This window comes from Equus asinus, chromosome 1 (assembly GCF_041296235.1).
Source record: "Equus asinus isolate D_3611 breed Donkey chromosome 1, EquAss-T2T_v2, whole genome shotgun sequence".
NCBI classification, from domain to species: Eukaryota; Metazoa; Chordata; class Mammalia; order Perissodactyla; family Equidae; genus Equus; species Equus asinus.
The window spans coordinates 183,401,758-183,417,057 of NC_091790.1; the positions used below are offsets into that span (position 1 = coordinate 183,401,758).

Sequence of the window (15,300 nt, forward strand, 5' to 3'; positions counted from 1 at the left end):
GAGGCTTGGCTGTTCCTTTGCATGTACTTTCCATGGCTGGTGACCTTCTGGCCTGCTGACACTAAATCAGGCCCCAGGGAGGAACAGGCCGGCTGGCTGTCCCCTGGAGGACTGACCCAGGTTGAGATGAAGGGCCTGGGGCAGAGGGCCACCCCTCTGGGCCACCTATTTGGAGAGGTCTGGGATGTTGGTGGGGTGCTTGAAAGACCCAAGGGTGGAGGTGGGGTGTGTTAAGGGACAGGGACGTGGGGCTCAGGGACGTGGGATCGGTCCTCAGATTCCTAAAGATCTAATGGGAGAGGGAGGTGGACACTACGTTTTAGAAGACTGCCCTAGGACCACTGGGAGGCCAGTTTCAGCTCAGCCTGATCTCAAAGATGTTCTCCAAATTAGGACCTTAAAACAGTGAGCGCTGACTCACAGGAATGCTCCTCACCCAGCAGGCAGGCAGAACCATATGCAAATCCAGGAACCTTCATTCCAGGCAGGTCCTGGGGCAAAGCTAGCCCTGCTCCCTCCCCACCTCCAGCCCTGACCTTGCTCAGGGTCTCCCTCCTGCACTCCTGCATCAGTCTCTTAGCCTCCCTTGCCCCAGCCAGCTCAGTCCGAATCCATCCCCCTCTCCCCGACTGCTGTAGCCAGAGGGGGACACATTAAAGGGATTATACCCCGCTCTGGTTCAGGGCCATTCTCTGGCTCTGTCCTGCTCCAGGCTAAAGTTTACTCTTCCTAACAAGGACTTTAGGTTCAGGCACCAGCCTCCCCACCCATTCATCCAAGAAGCCCCCCATATTGGGCAGCGCGCCCACTGTCCATCGCACCTCCACCTCCGACCCCTCTTCACAGCCTCTAGTTTTCTGGGCACCCATGCTGCAGTCTGGGCCTCTACCCAGGCACACTCTTGCCTTTCCACCCTCATCTTCCTGGACCCCTCCCTGCCCCTCCGGGATCAGACCCCAGCTCCCATACTGCCCTGGGGCACATCTCTGGCTGCATTTACCACCCCATCTGTGACCATGTATCTGTGAGTCAGCCTCCCCGACCAGACTGAGCTCCCTGACCCTGGGAGGTCGGATACCGACAGGTGTGACCAATGAATAAATGAATGAGCAACTGAGTGGCCAGAGCAGCAAAGAAGTATTTCACTCAACTGATCCCCCAACTCTAGTCCTGTCCCCGGACATTTCAGCACGAGGTGGTGGGTCTGCTCCAAGCCCCCCTCCTCTCCTCTTCACTCAGCAGCCTATCTGCCTTGCTCCTCTTTTTTTCTTTCCCTTCTTCCTCACTCCGAATCCTGCCCCTTCAAGACCCCTCCAGGGCCTCTCTTTCTGTATGCCGCCCTCCCTGTGATATTTTTCAGCCTCCCCTCAGTCCTGCAGGGAGCTCCTAGAGGACAAAAGCCATATTTTATCAATCTTGTATCCTCAGCCTCTAATTGTGGCCACATTTGATAAACACTGGTTGAACGAAGGAGTGAGTGATGAATGTGGCACTGTCCCAGTTCCTTGCTTTACCTGACAAACCCATTGAAGGCGAGATCCGTTCTCTTAAGGACCAACCATTTGTGGCGACTGAGGGTCAGTTCCATGCCAGGCACTAAGGCAGGTGCTTCTATGCACACCCTTCCTTACTCTCTGCCTTCCCTCCAAGCTCGCCCCCAGATGTGGGTGTTTTCCTGGATGGTTTGCCGCCCTCCACCCGTGTGTTGCTGTGTTTACAGATGTCCAGCCAGCTGCTTTCCCCCAACCACAGTATGGTCCTGGGTGCTGAGCATTTATGGGTTCTATCTGACTTAGTCCTACAACCCCATTGAGGAGGGGTTACTATTATCTGGAGAAACCAAGGCCCTGAGAATTTTGGTAATGAATCCAAAATTATACCTCTAGGAGCAGGGCAGAGATTCAAACCAGGTGTGCCCCATCCCAGGTCTACTGTACAAATAACCACTAGACCAGCCCCTCTGGCGGTCTCAAGCACTCTAAAGTGGCAAATCACATGCCAGACGCCAGGGTGCCTGTTAAAATGGAGGAGGACAGGGCAGCCCTTTCCCCTTTGACCGGCTCATCTCAGAGTTCACGCTCTCTGCTTGTCCACCTGGCTGTACAGGCCAGAAACCTGGAAGTCACTTCAGTCTCTCTCTCACTACCCAGACACATCCAGCCCAAAAACTGGTTTTGTCCATTCTGTCTCTAAATATCTCTTGACTCCATCTACTTCTCCACAGTCCCCATCACCACTACCTGAGCACTAGCCACCATCATCTCTAAGCGCAACATTTCTCCTCCCCACCCCGCCCCCTTCCATCTTGCCTCTGCAGACAGCACAGTGCTCTCTAAAACATAAATCTGGGGGCTGGCCTGGTGGCACAGCAGTTAAGTGCACACATTCTGCTTCGGCAGCCTGGGGTTCAGGGGTTCAGATGCCAGGTGCAGCCATGGCACCGCTTAGCAAGCCATGCTGTGGTAGCCATCCCACAAATAAAAAGTAGAGGAAGATGGGCACAGATGTTAGCTCAGGGCCAGTCTTCCTCAGCAAAAAGAGGAGGATTGGCAGCAGATGTTAGCTCAGGGCTAATCTTTCTCAAAAAAAAAACAAAAACATAAATCTTGAGATAGCATTCTCTCTCTTAAAATCCTTCAGCGGCTTCAGGACAACTTGGTCCGCAGGATAACTTCCTTGGGTTCTTTAATTTTTCTTGAAGGCACTCATGCTCTCTAGTCACTAAGCCTTTTTGCACATGCTGTTACTCTTGCCCAGAACACTCTCTCGTCCTCATTTCCATCCCCCCATCCTGCTGGCAACCTTCTTTGAGTGCCCCTTCGCCCCCTGGGTTAGTTACTCCTGATGCCTGCTTTCGCGTACTTCTCACATTTTAGCAATTCACACACCGCTTTGTAATTGCCTGTTCACTTGAAGCTCTACTTCACTAGACAGTATCATCGCTAACTTGTTCATCCTTTTATTAACTGAATAAGTATGTACTGACTGTAAACTATGTGCCATAGTTACCTACATACATACAGGATATAGATCTTGCCGTCAAGAACAGGAGTCGTGTCTTTTCTTTGCCGACTCGGCATCTCCCAGCAGTAGACTTCAAGCCGTTCCTTGAACGAGCGATCCTACGACCCTGGACAAGTACGCGGGGCCGCGCAGGCTTCTGGGAATTGTAGTCCCCGAGTTCAGGCCTCTCTTTATGGCGCAGGCGTATTTAGATCCAGGCGGTTTTGCGATTAATGCGCATGTCCCGGGAGGCGGAGTGGTGGAACTGCGCATGTCTAAAGGGCGGGAGGTGAGGCCGAAAAGGCGGCGCGCTGCGGAGGCGGAGCTTCGGTGACTTCAGGTGGTCTCGGCTGAGCTCCGCCTGGCTGCGAGGATGGCAGGGAGGGGGAAGCTAATTGCGGTGATCGGAGACGAGGACACGGTGACTGGCTTCCTGCTGGGCGGCATAGGGGAGCTTAACAAGAACCGCCACCCTAATTTCCTGGTGGTGGAGAAAGATACACCCATCAATGAGATCGAAGACACTTTCCGGTACGGTAGCCCGCAAGGCCTGAGCGAGACCCTCTGCTGTGGGGGCGCGGGAGGAAGGCGGGGGCGGCGCGGGGACCGGGCGGGCGGGCCTGTGCTGGGTTTACCGACCTTGACGGAGGGTCAGATCCCAACCTCGAGGGTCAGAGAAGTCGGTCCGCCCGCCGCTCCGGAGCAGAGGTCTCCGCGCCCCAAGTTCCCTTTTTGGGGCTCGGCAGGGCCGAGGCTGCGTCGGGTCCACGAGTTCCCCCTCACATGACGGTGTGTCAGGAGAGAAGAGGAACAGAGCTCGTGATGGGCGCCGCCCCCCGACTCCGCCTGCCCGCGGTAGCGGGGCGTCCAGAGCACCCAGCCTCCGGAGAGGATCAGTCTCGGCGCCTCTTTAGGGGTTCTCCCAGTTCATCCATAGAGCAGGCTCCCGGCACTGCAAGCACTCGACTCTTTGCGAGTTGATCCCTAAAGGAACAAAACATCCACTGAATACCTAGGCGGTGGTCCCGGGCTTTCTCGTATTTGCATCTCCCTTAGAGGCTCACAATCGACCTGTAAGGTATGGGTTATTATTCCCACTTACAGGTGAGAAAACTAAAGCTCAGAGAGGTTAAGGCACATACCAAAGTCACACCATTTGGAAGAGGCAGGTTGGGGATTTGAACCCAGTGCCAACCGTTCCTGCCTCTCTTGAGCCAGGTCCACACTCTGCTTGTCCAGCTCTCCTGTCTGCCTTGGAATTTCCCATTGTCTTGAGCACAGTGGGCGGAATACCAGGACTCTGTCCTGCCTTCTGCTAAGACCTTGCACTTGAAGTCCTCATTTTCTGCCCTGGATCAAGACTGATAGCTTTAAGGTGTGGGTGCAGGCATGTCCTTCAATCCAGGAGGCGTCCTGGTGACTAGCATTGATGATGCCAGCCTACTAACTCTTTTCCTCACCCCTTCTCTGGGGCCTTTCTTGCCAAGTCTCAGGAACAAACCACTCTGACCTGTTTCCCTCTAAACAGTCAGTCGGGCCCTGAGCTGCTGGCTGAGACTGGTTCCTGCTGCCTGGGGTATGAGAGGCCCTGACCCGGGAGGCTGATCTCTAAGCAGTCTGGTAAAATGACCCAAGTTGTAATGGGAGAAGGACAAGTTTTACTCCAAGAACTTGCCATGTTTCCACCCAAAAGGGACCTCAGAGATCATCAAGTTGAACCTCCCCCAGTGCCTGGCGCGAGTGGATTCTCAGTAGTTTTTAATGAATAAATAAATTAATGAATGGGTGATCACAAGAAAGGAAGATCCCAGTGCCAGGTTCTCTCTGTCCGGGAAGTGTGACGCCTTCGTTACTGATTTGCCTCTTCCTTTGCTGTTTTATGGGCTCGTGCCAGGCTTCCCCTCTGCACCTCATCAGCGTAGACCTTGAGGCCTTTAGTGGTCTCATTAGCCCTCTTTTAAAAAAAATAATTTAATTTGCTTTCCTTTGAGAAGTTAATGTGTTCATGTGGTTTGCAAATTAGTATTTGCAAGGTATACACATTGAGAAGTCTCACTCCCACCCCTGTCCTCTTCTACCTCATTACCTCCCACCTCCACCCCTACAGATAACCACTTTGTTTCTTTCTTTATGCAAAAATAAAGGGACAGACGTATATATTCTTATCCTCTCCCATTCCTACCCAAAGGCAGCATACACAATGCACTGGCATGCACCCTAATCTTCATCACCAGTCCCCTTCCAAGCAGGGTACGTAGACGCCAACCCTGACAGCCATGGCCCTTAGCTTTTGAAGGAAATTGATTCTGGATAGAATGGAGGGAGTTTAGTGTAGTCACCTTTTCCCCTGTCCTCTGTGCTCTCGGGGTCAAGCCCATTCTCCTCTGCAACCCAGCCCACCAGCTTGGAATGGGCTGCCCTGGACTCCCTTCTCATCTCTCCCAACAGGCAGTTTCTAAACCGGGATGACATTGGCATCATCCTTATCAACCAGTACATCGCAGAGATGGTGCGGCACGCGCTCGATGCCCACCAGCGCTCCATTCCGGCCGTTCTGGAGATCCCATCCAAGGAGCACCCCTATGACGCCACCAAGGACTCCATCCTGCGCAGGGCCAAGGGCATGTTCACGGCCGAAGACCTGCGTTAGGGGACTCCCCACAGCCCCTCCCTCCATTCCAGGCCTCTCCCCAGGCTTGCCATCAGCCCTTCTGTAGTTTTGAGCCTCTGATTTCCAATTCCCTGCCCCTTCCCACTCCATTGAGAGGCTAGGTGAGGTGCTTCTAGGTTGCCGGGGCTCTGCCATTAAAATCAAGGCTGGTTAGGGAACAGGAAGCCTGAATGTCTTCTCTCTCCACTACCTCTTCCCTGTGCTGTTACATAGTGTCATTGTTGATGTTAAATTAAAGAAATGTTCTTCTCTCCAAACTGAGGCTGGGTGCTAGAACGGACACTTGTGGGGTGAGGCTGTTGGGGGGATTAGATTGGCAGGGCTTGAAAAGGTTCGGCCAAAGACCCGGGCGTAGACGAGGTGTACCAGGAAGATTGTGCCAGAAGGCCACAACTCAAGGACTGGTGCTCTGAATCAAAGAAGACCAGCTCTGGTGGGGAGGAACAGGAGGAGGCTGGTGCCCAGGCTCCTGGCTCCCCCACTTCAGTCTGTATTGGGCTGGGAGAGGACCTCACCCCAAGGGATGGAAGCAGAAAGCACAGGAAAGCTGGAAGTCTGTGATACTAGACCAGGCCTGGATCCTGCAAGAGGTTTGGGGATCAAGGCTCTTAGCCAATGGGCCCTGGCCTGAGGCTGCCTCAGGAAGCAAGGCATGTGAGGTCTGCTGAGGGCATGGCAAGTAGAACCCTGGCCCTGTGTGAGGTGAGGCTTGGTTGCCGGGTGACTCTCCCTGGGCAGCTACGTGCTGTCAGAAGGACTCTGCTTGCTGTGCTCACCCCTCAGCGGCAGCCACCCTGGTACTCTTTCTTCCCTTGCCACCATGTCACGTCAACTCAACATGGATACGCTGCGGCAGAACTTCTGGAAGGAGGAATATCTGAGGGAGAAAATGGTGCGCTGTGAATGGCACCGCAAGCATGGGTCGATGGCGAAGGCCAAGCAGAAGGCTAAGGCTGCAGCCCACCTGCCCCTTAAACTGCCCACTCTGCACCCCACAGCCCCACTCTCACCCCCACCTGCCCCCAAAGCAGTCCCTTCCAGGGCCACCAGCCCTGCCCTGGAGGCTCCTATTCAGTCAGAAATGTACCCAGTACTGCCTGCCACCCGGGCCCTGCTGTATGAAGGCATCTCCCACGACTTCCAGGGGCGCTACCGCTACCTCAACACCCGAAAACTGGATATACCAGAGATGCGCTACCTCTTCCCCATCACCACCAACTTCACATATGGCTGGCAGCTGGGTGAGCCCCAACCTCCCAGAAATGATTCACCTCATGAACACGGAGCACCTGCCACGAGCCAGGCAGTGCTGTTGGCACTAGGCACACAGATACGTGGACATTCCTTTCTGAGGGCGTCCATCCTAGTAGGGGTCCAGGCCATAAACAAGAGCAAGGAAATGTCTGAGAGGGACAAGCTCGGTCATGAGACTAGGGAGTGATGGGGGAGGGGAGGGGTGTGTGCTGCTGTAGGCTGGATTGTCAGCAAGGCCTCTGCAGACCTAAAGGCTGAGAGCTAAATGACAAGGAGGAGGAGTTTGGGTTTTACTCTAAGTGCAAGGGGAAGCCAGTGGAGGGTTTTAAGCAGCTAAGTGACACTGATGTACTTAAAAAAAATAAAATAAACCCTGACTGTTCTGTGGGTAAGGGCTTTTTCAGGGGAAAGAGTAGCAGGTGAGTGGGCATCCATTTTGAGTTATCCTGGCAAGAGATGACAGTGGCTTGGGCTAGGGTGATTAGCAGTAGACCTGAAATAGATATATGTTTTGGAGGAAGAATCTATGGAACTCACTGATGGATTGAATGAGAGAAGGGGGAAAGAACGCAATGGCAATGCCCAGGTGTTTGGCTGAAGTGGCCCGGACAGGGAAGACGTGGGAGAGGGGCAGGGCTGGAGGCTTGTGCTGGGGGTGTCAGTGAGGCAACTGTGTTTGGAAGTCTGGCCCTCTGGAGCAAGGTCAGAGCTGAAGATGCAGATTTGGGGTCATCGGAATATAGGTGCTCTTTAAAGCTGGGAGACTGGGCAGGCTCACCCAGGGAGTTCGAGAAGCTGGGATCTGACAGGAGGAGAGGCAGGGGGCACAGAGAGGGATAGCGAGATGTTGGCAGGAAGGCCGTCCATCTGGACTGAGTCTGCTTTTTCTGTGAGGCTGAGTCAAGGTCATCAGCTGGGAGAGAGAGGAAGAGTTAGGTGTGGGAAAAGGACTATGCCAGGGAGTGCTGCAGGATTTCTGAGTGATGCTGAGTGTCGCTTTGCTGTCTGTGGTCATGAATTTCAAGTGAGACTACACAGTCATGTGTCTTTCTCCAGCTGCTGGAGTGCCTGCGCAGCAAAGGTGGATGGTTGGGGATAAACACAGTTGAGATTTTGCCTAAAAAGTCCCCCCGCTTTCCCCAGGGCCCTAAAGGGGGAGTAAAGGGAGCAATTTCCCAACAAAGGCAGGAGGCAAGCCCCAGAAGGGGAGCAGGAAGTAGATGCAGCCCCATTTCTCCCAGAGAAGTCTAACTCCGCACCTGTGACAAGCAGGCCAGGTGTCCTACTCCCCCTCCCTCCGTGGAGGATCCTGAGGCCAGGGGTAATGATGCTGACCCACATTCTGCCGTCACTACTGACCCCGGGCACCCAGCCAGCTCCCTCTTTTCTCATAGCCCTACTCCTCAGAAGTACTTTTTATTTCTTTACATGTACAAAGTATACAACATGGGCAGATTCCTAGGGCTATGCAGGCAGGGCTCCCTTTCCCAGGAACCCATTCCTGGCCTCTGACATCTTTTCCCAGGGCCCCCAGTGAAGCAAGAAATGGTCTCCTGCAAGACGTGCCGCATTGAATCCTTCTTCCGCAAGAACGGGGCCTTCGCACTGCTTGACCCCCGGGACCTAGCCCTCTGACCTTGGGCCAGACAGTGGGCTTAGGGGAGGGAAGAGGAAATACGACGCCTCCTGGTGGGGCGAAGCTGCTGTCTGTGTGTCTGTGTGTCTGTGTGTCTGTGGCTCTCCCAGGCCCTGAGGCTGCATTATGGGCCTTTCTGAAACCACCACCCACGGCACTTGCTGACCTGCAGGTTTCCTTTTGCTATTTCCTTAACCGCCATCTCTTTAATCATCCCCTTGAGGATTCAGCAATGGCTAGAGGGGGCGGGGAAGGGTGAGCGCGACTCTCCAGGGGCAGGCTCCTCAGCGCCAGGGGACCACAGTAGCTGCTGGAAGTTCTGGGTGTTCCTGGGGAGAAAGTAGCCTGTCATCCCAGACGCCAAAGAAAAAGGACCACCACCGCCCCACAAGCCCCTCGGCCCACCCCCTCACCTGGCCCTGAGGGCCCGCAGTCGCCCGGTCCTCTCCCGGTGCACCTGTTCCAGCTGCTCCCGAAGGGCGCGCCGCTGCCCCGCTGCGTCCTCCTGGGGCGGTGCCGGGCGCTGAGCGCCCTCACCTCCCAGCCCCCCGGCTCGCTGGAGCCACCAAGGGGCGGCACCCGGGCAGACCCGCCCCTCCTGCGCTCCTTAGGTGTCGTAGCAGGTGCGCGGGGCACCCACTTCAAAGGGACCCGGGTCGCCCCCAGCTCGGCCCCGCCCCCGCCGGGGCAAGCTGGTTGTGGCCCCAGCGCCTTCCCCCGGGAGGTCTTGCCTGCGGCAGGAGCGGAGCCGGGCTGGGTGGAGGCCCCAGCGGGTGAACCCGGCAGTGGCGGTTCCTGGCGATGCGGAGGCGCTCCAGGACCTGAGGGAGGCGGCGGTCAGTGGCCGGCCCGTCGCCCGCCCCTCGGCGCCCCGGCTTCCAGCGGGCCCGCCCGGCCCGGGGACGCACCCGGAGCTGCTGCTGCTCGCGGTCCTGCCGTCGCCGGCGCCGGGCCTCGCGGTGCAGCTCCAGCAGGCGCTGCAGAGCAGTCTCCTGCTGCGCGGCGCTCACGCTCGCCGCCGCCTGCTCCCTGCCCGGGGGCGCGGGCCACGCAGCCTTCGAGGCCTTGGGGGCCTCTTCGCCGCTCCTCCGCTCCCCAGGGGCGCCCGACAGCCCCGCGCAGCCGCCCGCCGGCAGCCCCCTCGCCTCGCCCAGCTCCTGCGCCGCCGGGCCGCGGCCTCCTCCCGGGTGCTGCAACCCGTGCGGATCGCGCTCCGGCTGATCAGGGCCCCCGGGGCCGGGGGCCGCTAGCATCACGGCTCCTGGGCCTGGGGGCAGCGGCCGGGCCGGGGGCCTCAGGGATGGAAGGGGAGCCCGCGCCCCGTCCCTGGCGGCCCTCTGCTCTCCCGCGGCCGGTGCCGACTCTGGTCTCTGGCCGTTGGTCTTACGCTGCATCAGCTGGGCGCTCCTTCCCCGGGAGCCTGGCCTCTCCCTTTCCCCAGGCTTTGGCATCTGTTCCCCCAGGGACCTGCAGAAGTCCCCCGGAACTCCCAGGGAGTCGCCTTCCTCCCGGGGTTGTGTGGATGCCTTTCTCTGAGCCCCCTCCCAGCCTTGTGAGATAAGGCCTCCGTCCTCGGCAGACTTAAGGATCTTTGCTTCCCGGCCCTGAGGAGTCTCCTTAGTCGGCTCCACAAGGGCCCCGTTTCTCTGGCACTTAGGGTGATTTCCTCTTTGACCTTGAGAAGCCTCTTTGTTCTCACCCTGGGGGGCCTCCCACCTCTGACCCTCTGAGACCTCCTCCCTCAGAACCTGAGACAGCTCCCCACTCTGACCCTGGTGTGTCTTCTCTCTCTGACTCCGAGGAACTTCTTTGTTCTCCCCCGGGGGCGCTTCCCCTTTCTGACTCTGGGGGGTCTCTTCTTTCTGTTCCTGAGGGTCCTCCTCTCTCTCACTCTGAGGAATCTCAATCCTCAGCAGTTTCTGAAGTTCTGCTCTCTCCTGGCCCAGACTCCAGCCTAGCCCCTCAGGAGGATCTTGGGGTTCGGGCAGGCTCTGAGAGGGCAGGCCTGAGGGCCCTGGGGCTCCCTGAGTGAGCTTTCTCCCCCTTTGGCTCCTGGATGGCGGTTGACAGGGCCTCTGGGTGGTAGGCTCAGCTTGGCCCCTCTCTTCCCTTCGGGCCAGGTCCTGGGAAGGAAGAACATGTTGTCTCAGGCTCGTCAGGGAAAGCTCATTCTGGGTCCACTGCCCCAGGGGAGCCTGGAGACCCCAGGGGCTGCCTCAGTGGGCCTCACTTCCATTACAGACCTTGCCTGATTCCTGAATTTGTTAACCCATGTTCTGTAGTGTAAAAGGTGCTTCAGTGATGGTCCCTTCTTCCACCTGGCTACAGGAGGTGGCCCCACCTCACCCCAGCAGCCTCCTCCCAGGCAGACCCCACCTCTGCCATCCCCAATCTGAGAGGGTTCTTGCTTAGGATGCTTCAACACTGTCACCTTGAACTCTGAGCTTCCTGGTTCCTCAGAGCTGCTGGTGATGGTGGGGTTCAGCTCTTGTAAGCAACCTGAGGGAGAAAGACGGATGTTGGGAGCCCTCTGCTCACATCCCAGCCCCTCACACACATTGCACCTGAACTGGAACCAAGAAGGAAGCCTAGGGAGTCCCAAGCACATAAGGGGAGGGGGTGCCCTGAGGGCTGGTATTGAACTTCAAGGCTGTCGTGGTTCCTCATTCCACATTTATTTACATAGCCTGCCGTGTGCCTGCTTGTCAGGTTTGCCTCCCGACAGCTGACCCCATCTTCCTCATCCTCCCAGCCCAGGCAGACCACCTCAGAGAAACCTGCATACCCTCTTCCTCAAAACCACCAGGGGATGCCTGGGAGCAGGAAGGGACTGTTTGCCGGGCTCCTCAGTCCCTCATAAAGACACCCCACTTTGTTCTGGTAGGCCCGGCCAGCCCATTGTATGTACCTTACTTTACTATTATTCAGGAAAATTCTCTTTAGCTCTTTCTTAGTGACAGCAAAATCAAAAGAAATTCAAGAAGTGAAATTTTAGGCCAGAGCCTGGCCTAAAAACTGCAAGTCTTCATAATTAACAAAAGGAATCTAAAAAAAGAGATGAAATGTCGCTGCTCCCTTGCAGCTGTGGAGGAAGGAGAGTCATTCTGCATCCATAAAACTAGTTAAAAGAACTTGATTTCATAAGGTCTTAAATTGAGAACTTTCATGAGAATATTCCATCTTTATGCAATATGAACGCGTGAATATTCATAACAGTAACCAAATGGGAATGTTCTCTGTGAAAATAAATGTCTTTTGAAGAGTTTCTGAACAAAGGGGTCTAATAAGACTCCCAAGCCTTTAGAAATTATTGCCATGAACTCTGAAAATAGCCTCCATCTCCCTCCCCCCATAATTCCAATCTGTTGTCTTACTAGATAATTTATTTCTCCAGAAATAATGTTGTGATTGATATCTCTGTATTGCCAAGAGATAATATATGTGTAAAAATTTCTCTGTCAATCAGAAAATAATCATTGGCACTTTCCTCTTCTCTCACATGCATGATGGAACAATTAAAAGCTTATAGCTTTGCTAGGTTTGTTATTTAACAAATCATTTGAGAGTCTGTTTCATTTAAATTAACAGACCCCAGGCTTTCAGCATCCCTCCCCTGTGAATCCTAACGGCCTCTTTGTTGTCACGCTCTCTCACTAGGCTGTGATCTCCTCCTAGAGCAGGACCAGGTGGTGGGGCCAGGTCTCTCTGGTGCTCTGCATATCCCCAATGCCTGGCATAACGGTGGCAAATAGGCAGCATGGAGCTGCTATTCCATTCCCTCCTCTGTGGGCAGCCATGGACAGCCGTTCCCAGCACACTCTCCTCTGAGCCCCAGCTTAGCTTCAGAATCCTCCTGGACACAGTGCCTGAGCCAGCTAGGACCACTCGGGTGGAATTGGCATATAAAATAAAACCTACTTGTCATCCCTGGATGCCCCTAGCACCCAATGAAAAGGTAGGAGATGAAGAATGAGCGAGGAGTGGACTGGAACCCTGGGACGTCCCCATCTCCCCACAGTGGGGTCTGGCCACCCCAGCCCAGGGGCTCCTGCTCTCCTGGCTGCTGACCCCTCCTGTCAACATACCAGGTGTGGGGTCTGCAGGCATGCCAGGGCTCTCCCACCCTGGATCTCTGTCACTCCCAGCTTCACCCAGATCCAGGGCTGATGAGGGGTCCACCGCCTGCCCCCTGCAGGAGTGCAAAGGCTGCCTCAGATGCACCTCTTGCATCTGGGCTCTGAAAGTGGGGGCAGTCTGTCTGCCAGTCTCCCCACCCCCAACAGGCTGCTGAGCCTTCCCACCCCAACACCCAAAGTCAGTCCAGGGCAGCCTCCCCCAACTCTTGCACCACTGCATCCCAGGAAGTGGAACTCTGGGGTTCCCCTTTCCAGGAGCTGTGGGGCAACCACGTGAGTGCAACAGAGTGAGAACCCCAGGAGGAGCCTGGGGCACGAAGAGGGGGCACTGGGCAGGACTGGGGAAGGAGACAGGGAAAAGGGTCCAGTGTGTGGTCACTTTGTGTGGCAACACGGAGTGGACAGAATTCCCTGGGAGAAAGACTCACCCCTTCAGGAGCTCATGGTTCTGGCTCAGGGAGTCTCCAGCCTGGGGCGATGGGCACAGCCTGGAACTCTGGGAGGGTTGGGGGGTGCCCTAGTCCAACACAGGGCATCATCTCCCAATGTGATAGGCAGCCTCTAAGAGGGCCCCCAGTGCTCCCTCCTCCTGGCCTCCATGCCCTTGTGGGACTCCCCTTTTCCCCTCCAAGTGAAGGAGCTTAGAAACGGATCCCTCCTTCCCACTTAAGCCTTCAGATGAGACTGCAGTCCTGGCCAACAATGTTGGCCAGACACTTCCTTAGTGGTCATCAGCAACACCCCATCCTGCTACAGCTGAGGATGCCTGGGCACAGAGAGGGCTACTAACCTGCCCAAAGTGCCTCAGGCAGTTGGTGGCTGAGTCAGGACTGGGAGGCATGTTCCTATTCCCCAGTCACCACAGCACCCTCCTTCCTAGAGGAGTGGGCCCAGCCACCAGGCCTGGAGGGAGGGGCCTGTGGCTGCAGCTGCTCAGTGTATCATCTCAGGGGCACCCTGGGCATCAGTGCCTCTGCCCCCTGGGACCCTGCAGGCCTGCTTCTTCCCATGCTACAGCCATGCCTAAAGGCTGCTAGATATCACCACGCAGTTGACTCGGCCATAGAGTTAGTTGTGGAATGGTAACAGCAGCCTGCACAGAACGAGCAGGTCCCGTGGGCTGGGCACGGCGCTAAACCCTTTACATGTATGAGGTCACTGTCCTCCCAGCAGCCTTCTGAGACAAAGCTGTTATCTCCCCCATTTTGTAGCCAAGGAAACAGACTTACAGTCCACAGGGAATGTCAGAGCAGAGACTTGAACCCAGATCCATCTGTCTCCAAAGCCCTCCCTCCTTCCACTGCCCCCACCAGTCCCATCACCCAAATGTCACACGACCCCCTACCCTCAGCCATGCCCCTGCTCACCCCTCTCGTCAGCCGCTCAGAGCCCCCACCTGTCCTACCACAGGGCTTACTGCACTGACTCCATGCATACGAGGCCTGGTCCCTCGGACCACAGAACTGGGCCCAAGGAGGCCAGAAGAGGCCAAGCCCTGCCCCGGTCAGCAGCTCCAAGTCCCACAGGAGCTGCAAAAAGATGGGGTGTCAGGGCGTGAGGGGACCCCCCACCCCCACCCCATCCTCTGTCATATTCCCTGGCCAGCCCCTACCTACCTGCTCCTGGGCCCACCGGCTCCGCTCCATCTCCAGGAGCATGGTGGGCAGCTCCAGGCCTGAGGGACAGGCCCGGCCCTCTTGCACCTGCAGAGGCAAGGTGGAGTCAGGCCCCACAGAGAGCCTGTCCTGCCGGAGACAGTGCCCTGCTGCCCTCACCTGCTGCAGTGCAGCCCGGAGCTGGCCCAGGCCTGCAGGGTGCTGGAAGAGATGCTGGTACAGAGCCAAGGCCTGCTTGGGGCTACAAGGCAGCCCTAGGCCCCCAGGTGTGGCTGCCTGCTCCATGGGGTGGGGGGCCAGGGCAGATGTCCCCTCCTCCTTTCCCTCTGCTGCTGGAGCCTGGAGAGAGGAGGACAGGAACTGGGGACAGGAGCTAGGAGGAGACAAAGGCTCCTGAGCTCAATAATGCAGGGCCCTGACATCTGAGCCAGGGCCTGGACCCCAGCCAAGTCTCACAGGGACTCTGCCCGACTCTGATGTGGGTTACTTAGCCACGGGGGTGGCACTGTGGGTCAAGGAGTGAGGGTGACCCTGATGGAGAGAGATGTGTGCATATGCTGGTTTGCAATCCCAAGTGAGGATGTGTTTTGCACATACCTATGTACCTACACTCATGAAGCTCCCAACTGTCTTATGCAGGCAGGTATAAAGACCAACATGGGCAGCAGCTACCAACAGTTTCTTCTCTGCCAGGATACAAAAGGCCACGTACACGTCATCCTTCCTCGAAGCAACCCCATGAAGGAGGTGCTCTCATTCTCATCCCCATTCTATAGATGAGGAAACTGGGCCCCCAAGAGTGAGTTGCCCTAACCAACATGTGGCAATGTCTCCCTCATCTGGAGACAGGTGGCCGAGAGAAACAGACTCTGGGAAACACGGTCCTCGAGTGTGAGCAGTAACAGGCAGGACCAGGGTGAGCCCTCCCCTAGTGCTGGCTCCAGGCTGTCCACGTGTGGAGTGCTGTCCATGGGTCACTCCACT

At 56.4% G+C, this 15,300-nt stretch overlaps 3 protein-coding genes across 3 annotated transcripts; 2 read left to right on the forward strand and 1 right to left on the reverse strand.

Annotated features, from left to right (window-relative positions):
- Positions 1-2,950: 2,950 nt before the first annotated feature.
- On the forward strand, positions 2,951-5,931 carry ATP6V1F (ATPase H+ transporting V1 subunit F). The gene is made up of 2 exons (XM_014854325.3): positions 2,951-3,534; positions 5,452-5,931. The coding sequence occupies exons 1-2, from the start codon at positions 3,377-3,379 to the stop codon at positions 5,651-5,653; spliced, it is 360 nt and encodes a 119-aa protein (XP_014709811.1). The 5' UTR covers positions 2,951-3,376; the 3' UTR covers positions 5,654-5,931.
- A 429-nt stretch (positions 5,932-6,360) lies between these two features.
- On the forward strand, positions 6,361-8,632 carry SPMIP1 (sperm microtubule inner protein 1). Its single transcript, XM_014854324.3, has 2 exons — positions 6,361-6,915; positions 8,454-8,632. Exons 1-2 carry the CDS (start codon positions 6,495-6,497, stop codon positions 8,561-8,563), a joined length of 531 nt encoding a protein of 176 aa, XP_014709810.1. The 5' UTR covers positions 6,361-6,494; the 3' UTR covers positions 8,564-8,632.
- A 74-nt stretch (positions 8,633-8,706) lies between these two features.
- LOC106839533 (basic salivary proline-rich protein 2-like) lies at positions 8,707-12,976 on the reverse strand. The gene is made up of 5 exons (XM_070513088.1): positions 12,650-12,976; positions 10,996-11,063; positions 9,296-10,687; positions 8,978-9,069; positions 8,707-8,893 (listed from the first exon to the last, which is right to left on the reverse strand). The coding sequence occupies exons 1-5, from the start codon at positions 12,918-12,920 to the stop codon at positions 8,791-8,793; spliced, it is 1,926 nt and encodes a 641-aa protein (XP_070369189.1). The 5' UTR covers positions 12,921-12,976; the 3' UTR covers positions 8,707-8,790.
- Between the last annotated feature and the right edge of the window lie 2,324 nt (positions 12,977-15,300).